The 16,768-nt window shown below is 38.1% G+C and overlaps 1 protein-coding gene across 1 annotated transcript; it reads left to right on the top strand.

The window, feature by feature from the left end:
- Positions 1-12,238: 12,238 nt before the first annotated feature.
- LOC126595921 (perakine reductase-like) lies at positions 12,239-14,667 on the top strand. Its single transcript, XM_050262318.1, has 7 exons — positions 12,239-12,487; positions 12,671-12,850; positions 13,000-13,203; positions 13,313-13,485; positions 13,618-13,714; positions 13,973-14,126; positions 14,279-14,667. Exons 1-7 carry the CDS (start codon positions 12,428-12,430, stop codon positions 14,452-14,454), a joined length of 1,044 nt encoding a protein of 347 aa, XP_050118275.1. The 5' UTR covers positions 12,239-12,427; the 3' UTR covers positions 14,455-14,667.
- The last annotated feature ends 2,101 nt before the right edge of the window (positions 14,668-16,768 follow it).

Below are 16,768 nucleotides of genomic sequence, written 5' to 3'. Positions count from 1 at the left end.
AACAGGCGAATTCGAAATTTAGGACTGGGGGCGAGGCGAAGACTGGGACCGTGGGCGACGACAGCAATGGTGGAGACTGAGGCCATGGGAGACAACGTTGATTTTGTTATGGACATTGCTATGAGGATGATTAGTGCTAAGAATTTGAAATTTAGGGTTAGGGTTTTGGTGGAATTGGGGTATTTTGTTTGAAATTGGTTACATTGATTAATTTGGTGAGGGCGATGGGTGTGTAGGAAGAGGGGGAGAAGGAAGGGGAGGAGCGCCATAGGAGGGAGGTGGAGGTGGAGATGGAGGAAGAGAGGGCGGTGGGGTTCTGGTTTTGGCGGTAAATGAAGGTTGGGGGACACGGGTGGATGGGAAAGAAGGGGTGTAAAAAATTAAAAAATTAACTAAATATTTAGTTTTTAATATTTAATTATTTTTAATAGGGAGTGGGCCCCATCTCAAGCCACGTCAACATTTAACAGAAGAATTGACTGACAAACTGACGAAAAATATGACAGTGCAACAAATTCGAAGATGAGGTATGACATTAAAATATTTTAAAGATGGGGTATGAAACTGTGATTGACTCAATAATTGATGTAATTTACCTTTTTATTTATTATTTATTATTTATTTTATAAATCCTTTCTATAGAAATGAAGAAGTTTTATTACAAAAGTTAATTACAAGACAAAGGCCCACAAACAAATATTAACAAGACAAAAATGGGCCACCCAAACTATCTTAAAAAAGCCCAACCCAAAGCCCAAATTTTGATACAAAGCTCCATAACACTCCAAATTGCTTCCACTGCTGCAATAGTTCTTCCCGATCAACCAAAACCGATTTCCCAAATCGACGCCATAACTCCCACCAAGCAGCATCGTAGAGATGAAATGAAGTGATACCCCGTCTCCCAGCCATGAACTTTGCACCGGTCTCGGTTAGAAATTGAAAGAAGCATGTGGGATTACCACAGACAACACTTCCAATAAAGGCAGATAGAGAGAAAGAGGTGGTCTTGTAAACACCCGAGCTGGTGTCATCAGAACTCTGCCCACCTTCTCAAACAAGTGCATCAAAATGCGTTGAAAACTAATTGCAAACTAGATCGAAAAAGGTCCAAGAAGATGGATGCCCATAAAGTATAACAGACTGGTTAAAATTGTAAAGATAAATGGAGAGAGAGGAAGCAAAAGGAACAAAAGGAGGAAGCAGAAAGAAAATGCACAGATCTTCCATCGACCTTTGCCACGACGAAGGCTGGCGGCAATGAAATCGATAGGTTGGAAGCTACTCACACTAATGGTGAGAATGACTCTCAAAAAAAGAGAAAACCTCTCACACTTGGAGAGAAAAGAAAAAAAAAGTTGACATTTAGGGCCTATTGGGTTTTCATTGTGGGATTAGCCTTTGGTTGGAACTTTTGGGCCAGTTTAGATGTTGTTTGTCGTCTGGAGACAGTTTATATGACTCGAACTTAGGTTGGGCTAACTCAAATTTAGTTGAACTCAATCCAAGTTCGAGTTGAGTTGAGGTAATCTATATGGGTCAGGTTGAGGTTTTGCTCAACTGAACACAACTCAAACCAAAAAGTCTATACTACAAACACTTAAATTAAGTGTTACATACATAAAAATGGGTTATTTCAATCCACCTAATACTCGTTTCAAACAATGAGCTTAGATTGTGAAGGCGAGAAGGTCAAGGTAGGGTTTGATGGTTCAAACCCATACAATAGCCCGAGTTACATGCATCCCTATTTTGTGTCTATAGATTCACTTGTTTTTCCAATTTACATAGTGTGGCCATACGTGTTCTCTCTCACATTTCATCCTGCATGCAACATGTTTCATTATGTGATAGATGTGATACATTTCATCCTGTGAGCGAATTTCTTGGTGGTGTACAAAGAACCATCTCTCTCTCTCTCTCTCTCTCTCTCTCTCTCTCTCTCTCTCTATATATATATATATATATATATATATATATATATATATATATATATATGTTTTCAAAATCAACAGTTGGATCTCTGTAAAACGACAAAGTATGTAACATAATAATATATTGAATAGAAGTCTCTTCTTGTTTCCACTAGCGAAGCCACGTTAAGGGCTACCCTGGGCTATAACCTAGGTAGCTTTCGGTGAAAAATAAATTTGACATGTAATTTTTATTGATTTTCGTATATAGCCCACCATATATTTAGTCATTGATCCAAATTTTCTTGGTTTGATATAAAATTATATAATACAGTTTACAAACCATTTATTTTTCTTACATTCCTTTTTTCTCATTGATTCTTGCATATGTACAAGTTTGGATTTGTTTGAATTTAAACACGTATTTGTTTAATAACGAAAATCTTTGGCTCACCTTGTCAAAATTTTCTTTAGCTAGCTGATACTGTGAAAATACAGTATCATGTTTTTATTATTATAAAGATTTAAATCTTTAAGCTAGCCCACCCGATGAAAATTTTTTAGTTTCGCCATTGCTTGTTTCTCTAGTGAAGTCGATCTCTAAAGAATAAAGAAGAATTAAAGTTGAGAATGAAAAAAACAGACTCATAAATTGCAGGAACAAGTTAAAGAGCTCATGAAAGAATTGCAACAAGGCGAGTTGAAACTGTATGAATTGGAGTATGATGTTATTGAAACCGGTTTGTATAAGATCTCAAGGGATAGGTTGTTTGTATGAGTTGTCATCCTCACTTTAGTTAAGTCATAGGCTAAAGTGATGGTCTTTACCCTACTTTCATGACTTCCCATAACTTGTCATTCACCTTACCTTCCTTTTGTCAACCTTTCTTTGTTGCTTGTAAAAGCTTTCTTTTTGGCTCTCTATAAGAGTTGCCTTCACTCTCTTGTAATGAATAATGAAATATACAACAAATATTTGAAACCAAAAATCAACATGGTATTAGAGCAGGAACCATAGGGTCCTAACTCTGTTCAATTTTTTTTTGTTTGCTCATCATCAATAGAGATGGCAGAAGAAAATGCGTCTAATGCTGATAGTGCTTCATCCTCTTCCCCACACTTAACCCAAGGGTGTGAGAACAATCCAAAATAACAACTTTGCTTGGTGCTACTAAACAAGTTCAACTACCTTCCTTGGTCAAGAGCTGTGTCACTTGCTCTAGGAGGAAAATTGAAGCTAGGGTTTATCAATGGAAGCTTTGAGCCCCCATAATCCACATCAACAACCTATAATGCATGGCACACTACTGATCAAGCTGGTCATGTCCTGGATACTTAACTCCATGGAGCCAAAACTGTCTGAGCTTTTCAGCTACTCAGAGTCTTCCCTTCCTCTATGGAAGTTTGTCAAAGACATGTATGGCAGCCAAAACAACTCAGTTCGCATCTTTCAATTGAAGAAGAGTGTGGCTAGTTTAAAGCAAGGAGATCACTCGTTTGTTCAACACCTTGGAAGTATGAAATCCATGTGGAATGAACTCGATATGTATCGTCCACACATGACTGATTCCGCTATGCTACTAAAGAGGGCTGATGAAGACAAGGTGTTTCAACTCTTAGCAAGCTTGGGAGCCGAGTATAAAGACCTAGGTAGTCATTTGTTAATGACTCAAGAGCTGCCCTCATTTACAAATATGTGTCATGCAGTCCAGAAAGAGGAAATTCGACGAAGAGTGATGAACGTTGAGCCCAAATCCAACTATAAGGCTAGGGTTTTCACGACAAATCACAAAGCAACTGGTGATAGGGTGCTTGGGAAGAAAGCAGACTAGAAATGTTCTTATTGCAACATGAAGGGACATTTGAGAGAAAAATGTTAGATTCTTCATCCGGAGTTAAAGCCTAAGTTTGATAGAGAAGGCAAGATGATCAAAGATAGGAAAGGATGAGTCACTCCAAAAACATTTCACTCAGCTTGTTCTTCAACTGATAGGATGACCAATTTCTCAACAAATCATGTGTCCTTGATCAATGAGTTTGCTGTTTTTCTTCAAAAGAAGCAAGGAAACACTGAGCTTGATGAAATGATGCCTGAAAACCCTACTGCAATGTTAGGGAAATTTGCTGGATTCTTGGCTGACTCAGAGAACACATCGAAATGCAATATTCCAGGTATTATCAGTGTCATTTCCACTGCTCTTAATGCAAATGTTACACATGATTTTTGGATTATTGATTATGGTGCCACTGATCATATAACTAATAAATCCTCTAGTCTCCATGAATTTCAAAAAATTATTGATCAAATTCATCTATCTGTTGCAAATGGGAAATGAGAACCTATTCTAGGGAAAAGAAATATTAGATTGCTAAGTGAGCATACTGATTCCACTGCTCTTTATGTACCTTTTTTTCCTTTTCAGCTCTTGTCAATAGGAAAAATCATAAAAACCTTACACTGTTTTGCCATATTTTCCCCTCACAATGTTGTGTTTCAGGACCGAGTTACTCAGAAGAAGATTGGTGAAAGGTTCTTCTTGAATGGACTATACTATCTCTCAAAGGAATCCAATTTTATCAAAAGGCTCAATGTCAACACCAACTCTTGCACCAACGCCTTGCCCATCCCTCAGAACCTGTGATGACCAAGTTGTTTCCTTTTTTTTTGTAGAAACATACTTGAGTGTGAAACTTGTCAAATGTCAAAAGCCACTAGACTCCATTTTGTTTCCTCTAATTCTAGAACTAGTAGAGTTTTTGAGCTTGTTCACTCAGATATCTGGGGCCCTTCTCGTGTAGAATCATTTGATGGGTATATATATTATGTTACATTTGTTGATGACTATTCTAGAGTGACCTGGTTATATCTTTTAAAACTTAAAAGTGATTTGTTTGATGCTTTTAAGGACTTTCACAAACTAATCACCAATCAATTTTCATCTAAGTTATATATGTTAAGACCATATAATGGCATCAAATACACTTCCAATAACATAAGTAATTACTTGAGCAATCATGACATTTTACATCAAACTAGTTATGTTGGTACACCATAACAAAATGGTGTGGCAGAGAGAAAAAATCGAGACTTATTGGAGAAGACTCGATCACTTATGATCCAAATGAGTGTTCTTAAGAAATTTTGGTCTCAAGCCTTACTCACTGCCACTTACATCATTAATAAACTGCCAACTCGAGTGTTGAATACTAAATCTCCTTTTGAAGTCATGAAGGGCAGGCCTATAGACTTATCTCACCTCAGGAGTTTTTGTTGTACTTGTTATGTGCACATTCAAGCTCTTCATCATGATAAACTTGACCCTTGAGCTGTCAAATGTGTGTTTATGGGATACTCCAGTTCTCAAAAGGGTTACAAAGTGTATAACCCTAACACGGGGAAGTTGACAGTCTCTAGAGATGTGGGATTTGATGAATATTCACCTTATTTCCACAAAGGATTGGAGACTAATGCTAATATGGAAAATCTTATGAACCTATTTTCATTGCCTATTCCAGCAGAAGTTCATGAAGTCACTCCTGCTCATATCAGCACTAAGAATTCTCAACTTACTGAGAGTGTAATTGATGCAGTGCCAAGCTCTTCTAGACCATCAGAAACTCAACCAAATCAGCAAGCTATAAATGCACCAAGAAGAAATCCTACCTGAGATAGACATCCACCAGTGAGGTTACAATAATACGTTACTTACACTGCAAGGCATCTTATCTCTGCAACCATTTCTTATCACAGATTCTCATCTTCTCATGCTTCTTTCCTTAACAAATTGTCCCACAATTTTGAACCAAGGAATTTTCATGAAGCCACCTGCATGCCTGAGTGGTAAGATGCTATGACTAAAAATCTTCAAGCTCTGAATGACAACCAGACATGGAGTGTGGTGGATCTTCCAAATGGCAAGAAGGCCGTGGGAAGTAGGTGGATATATACGACCAAATTCAACTCCAATGGAAGCATTGAGAGACACAAGGCACGGTTAGTAGCTCAAGGTTTTACTCAAACCTATGACATTGACTACAAGGAGACCTTTGCTCCAGTTGCCAAAATGAACATGGTGAGGGTATTGTTATTTGTGGCAATCAATAATGCATGACCCTTATTCCAAATGGATGTGAAAAATGCATTGAAGAAGTGGCATGAAGTTGCCACCATGCCATCCATGAGAAAAGGAATCCAACAAGGTCGGCAGACTTCACAAAGCCATATATGGTCTCAAACAGTCCCCTCGAACTTGGTATTCGAAGCTTAGTTCAGTCCTTCAAGTTGCAGGGTTTAAAAGGAGTTATGCTGACTCTTCTTTATTTGTTCGAAGTGGTATTGCTGGCAAATTGGTTGTGCTTATATATGTTGATGACCTAATTATTAAAGGTGACAATATGAGTGAAATCAAGGCTCTTAAGCAATCACTTCACCAAAAATTTGCCATTAAAGACTTGGGACCCTTGAAATACTTTCTTGGAATTGAGGTGGCTACCTCTTCAAAGGGATTGTTCTTGAATCAAAGAAAGAATGTTCTTGATCTTCTAGATGAAGCTAACATGATGGAGTGTAAACCAGCTCGGGCACCCCTAGCTAGCAAGCTTTAATGGCATGAAAAAGGTGAACCTCTCTCGGACCCTAGTGTTTACCAGCGAATGGTTAGGAAACTTATTTACCTTACCATTACTAGGCTTGATATCTCATATTCAGTTAGACTAGCCAATCAATTCTTGCATTCTCCTACTCTAGTTCACTAGAAAATCATCAAGAGAATACTTCGATATCTCAATGGCTTAGTAGGAAGGGGGATAATTATGAAGAACAATGGATCAAATCACATTTTGTCCTACACAGATGTTGATTGGGCTAGAAATGCCCTTGATCGAAAATCCACAACAAGTTTTGCACATTTGTTAGAGGGAATCTTGTCACTTGGAAGAGCAAGAAACAAACTGTTATTGCTCGATCTAGTGCATAAGCTGAGTATAATGCCATGATAGCAACGGCCTGTGAACTCATATGGTTGAAAGGTCTTCTTTCAAAGCTCGGATTCACAAGCATGGCATATATGTCCTTGTATTGTGATAACCAAGCTACCATGCACATTGCCTCCAATCCAATATTCCATAAAAGGACCAAACAAATTGAAGTTGACTGCCATTATATTCGAGCTCAAGTTCAATCCAAGGTGATAAGGTGATAGCCACCATCAACTTGCTAATTTATTCACAAAAACACTAGACTTTACTCAGTTTCAGCGTTTGTTGTGCAAGCTTGATCAATCAATCCCCTTGATCCAGCTTGAGAGGGTGTATTGAAACCGGTTTGTATAAGATCTCAAGGGATGGGTTGTAGGTATGGGTTGTCATCCTCACTTTAGCTAAGTCATAGGCTAAAATGATGGTCTTAACCCTACTTTCATGACTTCCCATAATTTGTCATTCACCTTACCTTCCTTTTGTCAACCTTTCTTTATTGCTTGTAAAAGCTTCTTTCCTTGTAATTAGGTTTTGGCTTTTCCTCTTGTTAGGGCAAATTTTAGGGATTGTGTTGGGGTAGTTAGCCTACAATTTCTTGTAGCTTTCTTTTTGTCTCTCTATAAGATTTGCCTTTACTATCTTGTAATGAATAATGAAATATACAACAAATATTTGAAACCAAAAATCAACATATGTGATGAAGTTGAATGAGGTGATGGCCTAGGAGAAGAAACAGATGAGGATTGTGAAATCATTGGGGGAAGTGGGCAAGCCAACAAAAGCACTAGGGCACCTGCTGCATTTGCCAAGCTGCTGATATCTGCGGGCGGTGTGATAACTGCACTATGCTTCTTTGCATATTATGGAAGCAAAAATTGGTAGGCATTTATGGCTAAACTAGTCAGCATCTCTTGCATTGTATAGCTATCCATAGGCCATGCATTGTTTTTCTGTACAAAAGTATAGCAAATAGAGTTTGCACATAGATTCAGTCATAGTTTGGATCATATTTTTGTTATCTTTTGTTTCAAAATTGCTAATCTCGGTGTTTGTATTTCCACAAAACTGGAGAAAAAATTGTAGTAGATGCAATGTGAAGATTAGAAACAAATATAAAGCTTATATGTCTTTGTTGTAAATAGTGGGTATGTTTGCCCACATGTGTATAATATAAACTCACAAGCTAAATAGTAATCCTTTTGTAATTTTCCATTGAAGTGGCTCTATAAATAGAGCACTTTGATTGTTCAAAGTTAGAGAATATCAAGAAGAGAAAATGAAGAAATATAATACTCTCAGTATCTGTCATTTTCTAATATCTACAATACTTTTGTCAGTGTAATATTTTGCACCACTTCTTCCTCGCTCTTAGCAAAGATTATTTATCTACTTTTGCCTATTTATAACACGTTATCAGCACGACTCTGTAATCATTTCTCATTTCCCTTCACTGAAAAATAAAAATGTTTCCTCTAAGGTTTTTACTGTTCTTCTTCTTCCTCTGACTTAATTGCTGGATATACCATTGCGAAGAATTGTTTGGACCATGTTTACTTCTAGTTCTCAACCTAACAGTTACTTATATCTTTGATTTTTTGTTTGGTGTAACTCTTGACTACTAACCGAGTATTTATTTATGTAATCCAAGATGGTGCGGTATCATCGCCTATCTTGGATTGCATATCTAATTTTACTATTTTAAGTGGAGCGGTATAATCGTCCACCCTATCTTGCATATTTAAATTTACTTGATATTTAATTTTATCGCAATTTTAGGTGGTGTGGAATAATCACTCACTCTGCTCTGCATATTTAAATTTTATCGCAATTTAGGTGGTGCGGTATAATCGTCCACCCTGCTCTGCATATTTAAATTTTATTGGTATAATCGTCCACCCTGCTTTGCATATTTAAATTTTATTATAATTTTAGGTGGTGCTGTATAATCGTCCACCCTGCTTTGCATATTTAATTTTATCGCAATTTTAGGTGGTGCGGTATAATCGTCCACCTTACTCTACATATTTAAATTTTCCTGTTGTTTAAAGTGATGCGAAATAATCTTCCATCCTATACTTGTTTAAATGAGAATGGTGCGGTACAATTACCCTTCTCATTAGTCATGTAAATCTCGAGCCTAAAGTTTCGAGTACTTAACATTTTGGCCTGAAGATAAAAAATTTGTAAAAACTAGAAGTTCTAACAATATATTCCTCCAGAACACATATTATTGCAAGTTCTTACACACCTCATTTTTCTTTCAAAAAAGAAAATGGCAAACTTGGCAAAACTTGATTTTGCTGCCCTGGACATTACTGGAAATAATTACCTTACTTGGGTATTGGATACTAAGATCCATCTTGAAGCAGCGAATCTTGGAGATACCATCAGGGAAGATAGCAGCTCATCCTCTTAAGATCGGGCAAAGGCCATGATTTTTATTCGTCGCCATCTTGATAAGGCATTAAAAAGTGAGTACTTAACGGTTGAAGGTCCATTAGCCATCTGGAAGGCCTTAAGAAATAGATACAATCACCAGACAACGGTGATTCTTTCAAGAGCTCGTTATGACTGGACTCACCTAAGGATCTAGGATTTCAAGTCAGTGGCTGAGTACAATTCGACGTTGTTCAGAATTACCTCTCAGATGAAGCTCTGTGGGGATATTATTACTGAGGAGATGTTATTGGAAAAGACTTTCAGCATATTTCATGCCTCTAACATGCTCCTGCAACAGCAGTATAGAGCGCAAGGCTTCACTGAATACAACCAGCTGATATATGTGCTCCTGGTAGCTGAACAGAACAATGAGCTCCTGATGAAAAACCATAATTCTCGACCTACTAGATCAACACCGTTCCCAGAAGTGAATGCTGCTTCCCTTGAAAGGAATACCATATTCTCCCATGGCAATAATTACAAATGAGGACGTGGCCACAAGCGACGTCGGTGGAACGGGAAAGGCAAGAACCATGGTGTTCAGTTTCATAACCAGGTTCTAAGGCATAATCTAGGCCCAAACTTTAAAAATGCAAATCGTCAGAAATGAAAAGCTCATATGAACACTCCTAGAAGTCCTAAAGGAGTTTGTCATAGGTGTGGTGGCAACGGACATTGGGCGCGTACTTGTCGCACCCCAAAGCATTTGGTGGAACTGTATCAAACCTCATTCAAGGATAAGGGTGTCGAAATCAATTTCTTCGACAAGGCTTAACCAATGGAAACACCTGATCCAGTGACCAATTTATCAGGACAGTTAAACACAACCCACCTGGATGCTACAGACTTTATTAATGAAATAGGGAATGAAGTTTATGGGTCCGATTGAATTATTTATGTTTAATGTACTCTTGTTATTTGTACTTGTGGTTGAATGCTTGCATTTTCAATTCAATAAAAGTAGTATTCCAGTATGAATAAACTGCTTTTTCTTTACTCAGAGAACATTGATAAAAATTATGATTATTCTCAAAACAAGAGCAATGGAGGAGACTTTTGTTTTGCAAACAGCGCAACCACGCATTCAATATTTCGATATCGAAAGTATTTCTCAAATTTGGTACTTGCAAAAGTAAAGGTAACAACAATATCAGGGCAATCAGATGTAATTGAAGGCTTAGAAAAAGACCAGATTATGTTACCAAATGGAACAATATTATCCATAAAGAATGCATTATATGCTACTCGATCAATTCGAAATTTGTTGAGTTTTAAAGACATACGTCTAAATGGATACCACATTGAAACGAAAAGTGTAAAAAATATGGAATATTTATGCATTACCTCCAATGATACCCAGAAGCGTATATTGGAGAAGTTGCATGGTTTATCGAGTGGATTGTATTATACATACATAAAGATAGTTGAGGCATATACTGTCATGAACCATAAGTTCATGAATTCAAAGGTTTACATGCTTTGGCATGACTGTCTAGGTCATCCAGGATCTACCATGATGCGTAGAATCATTACCAACTCTAATGGACATCCATTATTGAGCAGACACATTGATGTCTCAAATGATAACCCTTGCAAGGCTTGTTCCCAAGGGAAGTTGGTAATTAGACCATCACAACTAAAGGTTGATGATGAATCCCCATCATTTTTGCAAAGAATTCAAGGGGATATTTGTGGACCTATTCAACCACCTTGTGGACCATTTCGATATTTTATGGTTTTGGTTGATGCATCTACCCGATGGTCACATGTTTGCTTATTGTCTATTCGAAATGTAGCTTTTGCGAGACTTATTGCTCAAATAATTAAGTTGCGAGCACAGTTCCCAGATCATCCCATTAAGTCCATTCGACTTGATAACGCTAGTGAATTTACGTCTCAAACCTTTGATGATTACTATATGGCACTGGGCATTGATGTTGAACATCATGTTCCTCATGTCCATACCCAAAATGATTTAGCAGAGGCATTTATCAAGCGGCTTCAATTAGTAGCCCGCACTCTGCTTATGAAAACGAAATTGCCAGTCTCTACATGGGGACATGCCATCTTACATGCAGCATCATTGGTTCAACTGAGACCCATAACCAACCCAGTCAAAGGTTCCAAATATCTTACATGCATGTTGTACTCTTTTTCCTTTGATTGAGATTTTTTCCCATTGGGTTTTTCCTATTAAGGTTTTAACGAGACAACATAAGCATGCTCAACACCATCCAAGTAAAGTTGTACTCTTTTTCCTTTGCTATGGTTTTTTTTCCCACTGAGTTTTTCCAAGCAAGGTTTTAACGAGGCAACTGATACTGATATGTGGACATCTAAGGGGGAGTGTTGTAAATAGTGGGTATGTTTGTCCACATGTGTATAATATAAACTCACAAGCTAAATAGTAATCATTTTGTAATTTTCTATTGAAGTGGTTCTATAAATAGAGCACTTTGATTGTTCAAAGTTAGAGAATATCAAAAAGAGAAAAGGAAGAAATATAATACTCTCAGTATCCCTCATTTTCTAATATCTGCAATACTTTTGTCAGTATGATATTTTGCACCACTTCGTCCTTGCTCTTAGCAAATATTATTTATCTACTTTTGTCTATTTATAACAGTCTTTGTATTTTGGGGAGCTTTCTATTTTTCATAAATATATTACTTAGCTGAAATCTTTAAGTATGATTAGTAAATACTAAATAGCTTGTCCTCACATGAGACAGTTATTTTAACTTATAATAACAACATTTAAGAACAGCTGTCTTGAGATTATTATTATTTTTTAATCATGTTTCACATGTTTCCATTGCAAGTTTTTGAATTGGACATGTTCGACATAAAATCTAGAAAGTTGGGTTTCTATAGTCTGTCTCCCTCTCCCATAAATCAAGAAAAATAAATAAATCATATACTGCAAGTTGCTTCCAATAAATCAAGAAAAAAAAATAGTAAACAAATAATTTAAAGTCGTTGTTTCTGGTGTCTGCACTGCATAGTGGTGCCTTCCAGTTAGTTCTTCTCTTTTACATGTAAGCAGCAACCAGCAACCCAATTTTTCATTACAGAAGGACCTCTCTGGGTTCGTTGAGAATGGAGGACAAGTCACAGATTCAAATCCCACTAGTTAAACTAGGTAGTCAGGGCTTGGAGGTAAGTAATTAAGGTTTTTTTTGTTGTCTCGCATTAGTTTCAGTCAAGTCAACTAATTACATAATCAATTAAAATTGGTCTTTATTTGTAGTGATTAATTAAGGAATTGGTAATTACTTATAAAAAAAACTTACTATTAATTCATTTCTCCTCATTGGGTTTTATTTTCTTCCTGCACTGCAGGTTTCTAGACTGGGTTATGGATGTGGGGGACTATCTGGGACATACAGTGGCAACAAAGCTCCGCTCTCTGATGAAGCTGGATGTACAATTATTAAGGAAGCATTTGATAGGGGCATCACCTTCTTTGATACTTCAGATATTTACGGCCTTAATCATCACAACGAAATCTTGCTTGGAGCCGTAATATTCTTTCTTTATTTTTTTTTCTTTCCATATTTGAATGAAAGATGAGATTTGATGAGCTCTAGCACCAAGACATGCCATCTAAAAGCGATAGAAGTTTGTTAGAAAAATAATTTTTAGATCATTTACTCTTCTTGTACTTTTAGGCTTTGAAACGACTTCCTAGAGAGAAAGTTCAATTGGCTACAAAATTTGGCATTGCCATGTCAGGAAACTATGAATTTCGGGTGAATGGGACCCCGGAATATGTGAGGTCATGCTGTGAAGCTAGCCTTAAGCGGCTGGATGTCAGCTACATCGATGTCTACTATCAGCACCGCGTTGATGTTTCAGTGCCAATTGAGGATACTGTAAGCATCCAGAGACTTTTCGCCGTTCCATTTTTCATCCTTTCTATCCAAATGTTTTTATATGTTGATGGATATCTGTTTGGAACGAATTATCTTTTTGGGAGTAAAGATGGGGGAGCTTAAGAAGCTGGTAAATGAAGGAAAAATCCGATACATTGGTCTATCAGAAGCTAGTGCTGACACAATAACTAGAGCTCATGCTGTTCATCCCATCACTGCTGTGCAAATGGAGTATTCTCTGTGGAGTCGTGAAATCGAAAATGAGATTATTCCCCTTTGCCGGTTTGTTACCTTTCACCTATCTGAGTTTTACAATGTCAAGTACCACAAGTTTATTTTCCTAGCTAGGTGAAGATTGATGTTTTCAAAATCTGAGGGGAAAAAAATAATATTAATCTGTATTTCACCTTACAGGAAACTTGGAATCGGGATAGTGTCGTATAGTCCACTTGGTCGTGGATTCTTCGGTGGGAAGGCAATTGTAGAGAGCTTGCCTGAAGAGAGTTTACTGGTATGTATGACTTCGCTTGTATATAGAGACATAAATACACACACACACACACACATATATATATATATATATATAACGAGAGAGAGAGAGACAACAACAACAAAGTCTTTTTCCACTAAATGGGGTCGGTTAAGAGAGAGAGACCAACAAAAAAAAAATGTATATATACGTATTTATATAAACATAGGTTTGGGATACTTATTTTGTTAGAGCAATCACCCTTGACTCCGAACTCACATTATTGTGGTGGTGTCCCAGTATACACATCCGAGGTTCAATGGCGAGAATTTGGAAAAGAACAAACTACTGTATAGCAAATTTGCCAGCCATGCAATACAGCATGCCTGCACTGCTCCTCAATTAGCTCTAGCATGGCTTCTCCATCAGGACAATTATAATGTCCCAATCCCTGGTATGATTACATCTTAATTAGTACTCTCTCTCTTAAACATAATGCTGTTCTCTTGCTCTTTGCTATTGATTATGGATTTTAAGCACTACAGACATTTCAAGTTAATAAAAAAATTTTAAAAAATACTTAAGTTCGATTTTGATTATATGCAGGGACAACTCAAGTTAAGAACCTTGATATCAACATTGGATCGTTGAATGTGAAGCTTACGGATGAGGACTTGAAAGAAATTTCTGATGGTGTGCCCAGTGATGAAGTTGGTGGTGACCGAGAATTTGAACTTTTTGCAAAATATGTCTGGAACTATGCAAATACCCCATCAAAGTAATCAAGTTCTCTGTGCCAAAAATGAAACAAGTAATCAAATTTATCTTTCTGGTTTGCATAATTGCACTTGCACCAGTGGAGATGGAGATCCCTCGGTCAAATTTATCTTTTTGTTTTAGGCAATTTTTTTATGTCTTCTGCTTCATCTTCTTCAAGTAATTTACTTTTTAACTCTGAGTGTATGATCTATATATCAATTGGTCATCGTTTGCTAGTTCTATTTGCATGCTAGCAATTATGTTAGCACTTCCTCTGTACGCCAATCTCCTTGTCTTTTTTTTTCTAAAGTCAATCTATCTCCTTACGTTATGTCTCCTCTATGAAAGGCGGGGTTTTTCCTCTGAATATAATGCCCTTGCCGTTATGTTTCTTATCAACCTACCCCATCCAAATCGAACTTTTTCTATCAAAATTTCATCTTAGGGATCTAAGGTCATCTCCAACCGATGGCTGGCCACATGACTCGTTTTAGCCCTCTGGCCCTCTAAGATTCTTCAAGATATTAATATTTTAATGAACTGTTGTTGACCCTAGAAACTACCAAGCCTACGTGGCGTGCAGACCGAGTAATCTATAAGCTAACTACGTCCTTCGGTGAATGCGGGGCGTGTCAACTCGTCAGCCGAGCTCGGCCGAGGAGTAAATTTGTTGATGTTGCGTTGGGTGCGCGGCTGACTTCTGCGTCTTGCGATTGCGGCCGAGAAAGGAACACGTCTCGGCCTCTTGGGCTCTCGAACCTGAAGACAAGGTTACTATTCTTACGAAGTTCACAAATCGTCGTCGTCGGATTCGGTCACAGTGATGTTATTCGTCAGAGTAAACTCTCGCCGAATCAATACCAAAGTGTAAGGGCACAAATACTCAAAGCGAATATAAGTCTTAATAGTGAACGTGGTTCGGCTGTCTGAATGCCGAACTCTAAATCCCACTTGGGAGTATCCAATCATAAAATAACTGGGCGTGCAATGCGCCGAGCTCAATAAACTGTAACACCTCACTTCGCTGAGAAGGCTAATGAGATGACCTCAATCAATAAAGATTCGGAAATCCTTCTCGACCGAGACTTGGATAAGTAACCAACCATCCTCGCCGCAGTGCTGTTGATGCCAACGGAAGATACTGCGAGATCGGCTGATTCTACGATGACAGAGCTATCTATGCCGACTTAATATATCACCGGTTGCTTTCACAGTGCTGTTGATGCCAACGGAAGATGTGTCAGCGAAAAGAGAAAATAAAAAATCTCAAAGTTGTTGAGAGAGTTTGCGCATGGCAGTTGTGTGTTGAATTGGAGGAGGTTTATTTGTTGCACAGCCTCCTCTATTTATAGCACTAGATACCTTTAAAGTCGAGTCAAAACCCTACTCGGAGTAGGTCTTCTTCTCCTGATCAAACGCCAACTCGACCAGTCCTATTTTCTCTATGATTGTGAACCTAGTCCTTAATCGAGCCTGATTCGCTTTCGAGTTATTAATCCTGCCGAGACTCCTTATTGCACCAGGACTCGACTTGTCCTGCGTTATGACCTAGCCGTCCTAGGTTTGGAGGCCCACGATCCATGGTATCCTTGTTGTAAGGCCTCCCGGGCCAAGAATGATTATATACTCGGCCCAAACTAATATTTTGGGCCCAAACATTGCCCCCTCGCTTCTGAGGCCCTCGGCCTGAACCCTTTGGTCGAGCTCCGGCCTTGAAGAAGCGAAATTAAAACTTAAAACTCAAATGCTCTTATTCCCGAGGCGCATTTATTGAGCACGATTGCATGATCTTGATCCTGCTAACCACCACACTACGTGGCATTCTTTTATAGGGCTAGTCCCTAATAATGACGTTTGAAGCGTGCGGCTCCCTGAACCGTCATATCATCATGGCCTTATTGCTAAACACCATCATGCCGCCTCAATCTGCGAACCATTCAGCATCGTGCAGACGCCAAACCGTCTTTCACCATAAATCTCACCGCCACACGCAATCGTGCGTCTCCCGAAATACGAAACCCTCGGTCTTCTCAACTGGATCTTCTGAATGTTCATAATGATTAGCAAATTTCTTGGTCGATTTTACCCTTCATTTTTGAATTTCGAACGATTGCCCTTCCCTCCATCGTCCTATAAATACCGAAATCCTCTCATTTGTACTTCTACGCTTTCCAATTTTCTGAATTTCTTGCCATTGCTCTCCAGTGCATATCTTCCTTCCAAATTTTCGTCTTCAACCTTTAACCCAGAAAGTTCTTTTCTTGTCATTCCTTCAAACCATTCATCATGGCCTCCTTTATCTCCAAGCTTTCCAAGGAGTGTGACCAATGCTAGAAG

The sequence above is a fragment of the Malus sylvestris genome, chromosome 13, assembly GCF_916048215.2.
Source record: "Malus sylvestris chromosome 13, drMalSylv7.2, whole genome shotgun sequence".
NCBI classification, from domain to species: Eukaryota; Viridiplantae; Streptophyta; class Magnoliopsida; order Rosales; family Rosaceae; genus Malus; species Malus sylvestris.
The sequence above is the reverse complement of the archived record's forward strand: the minus strand, read 5'-3'. Positions and strand labels throughout refer to the sequence as shown.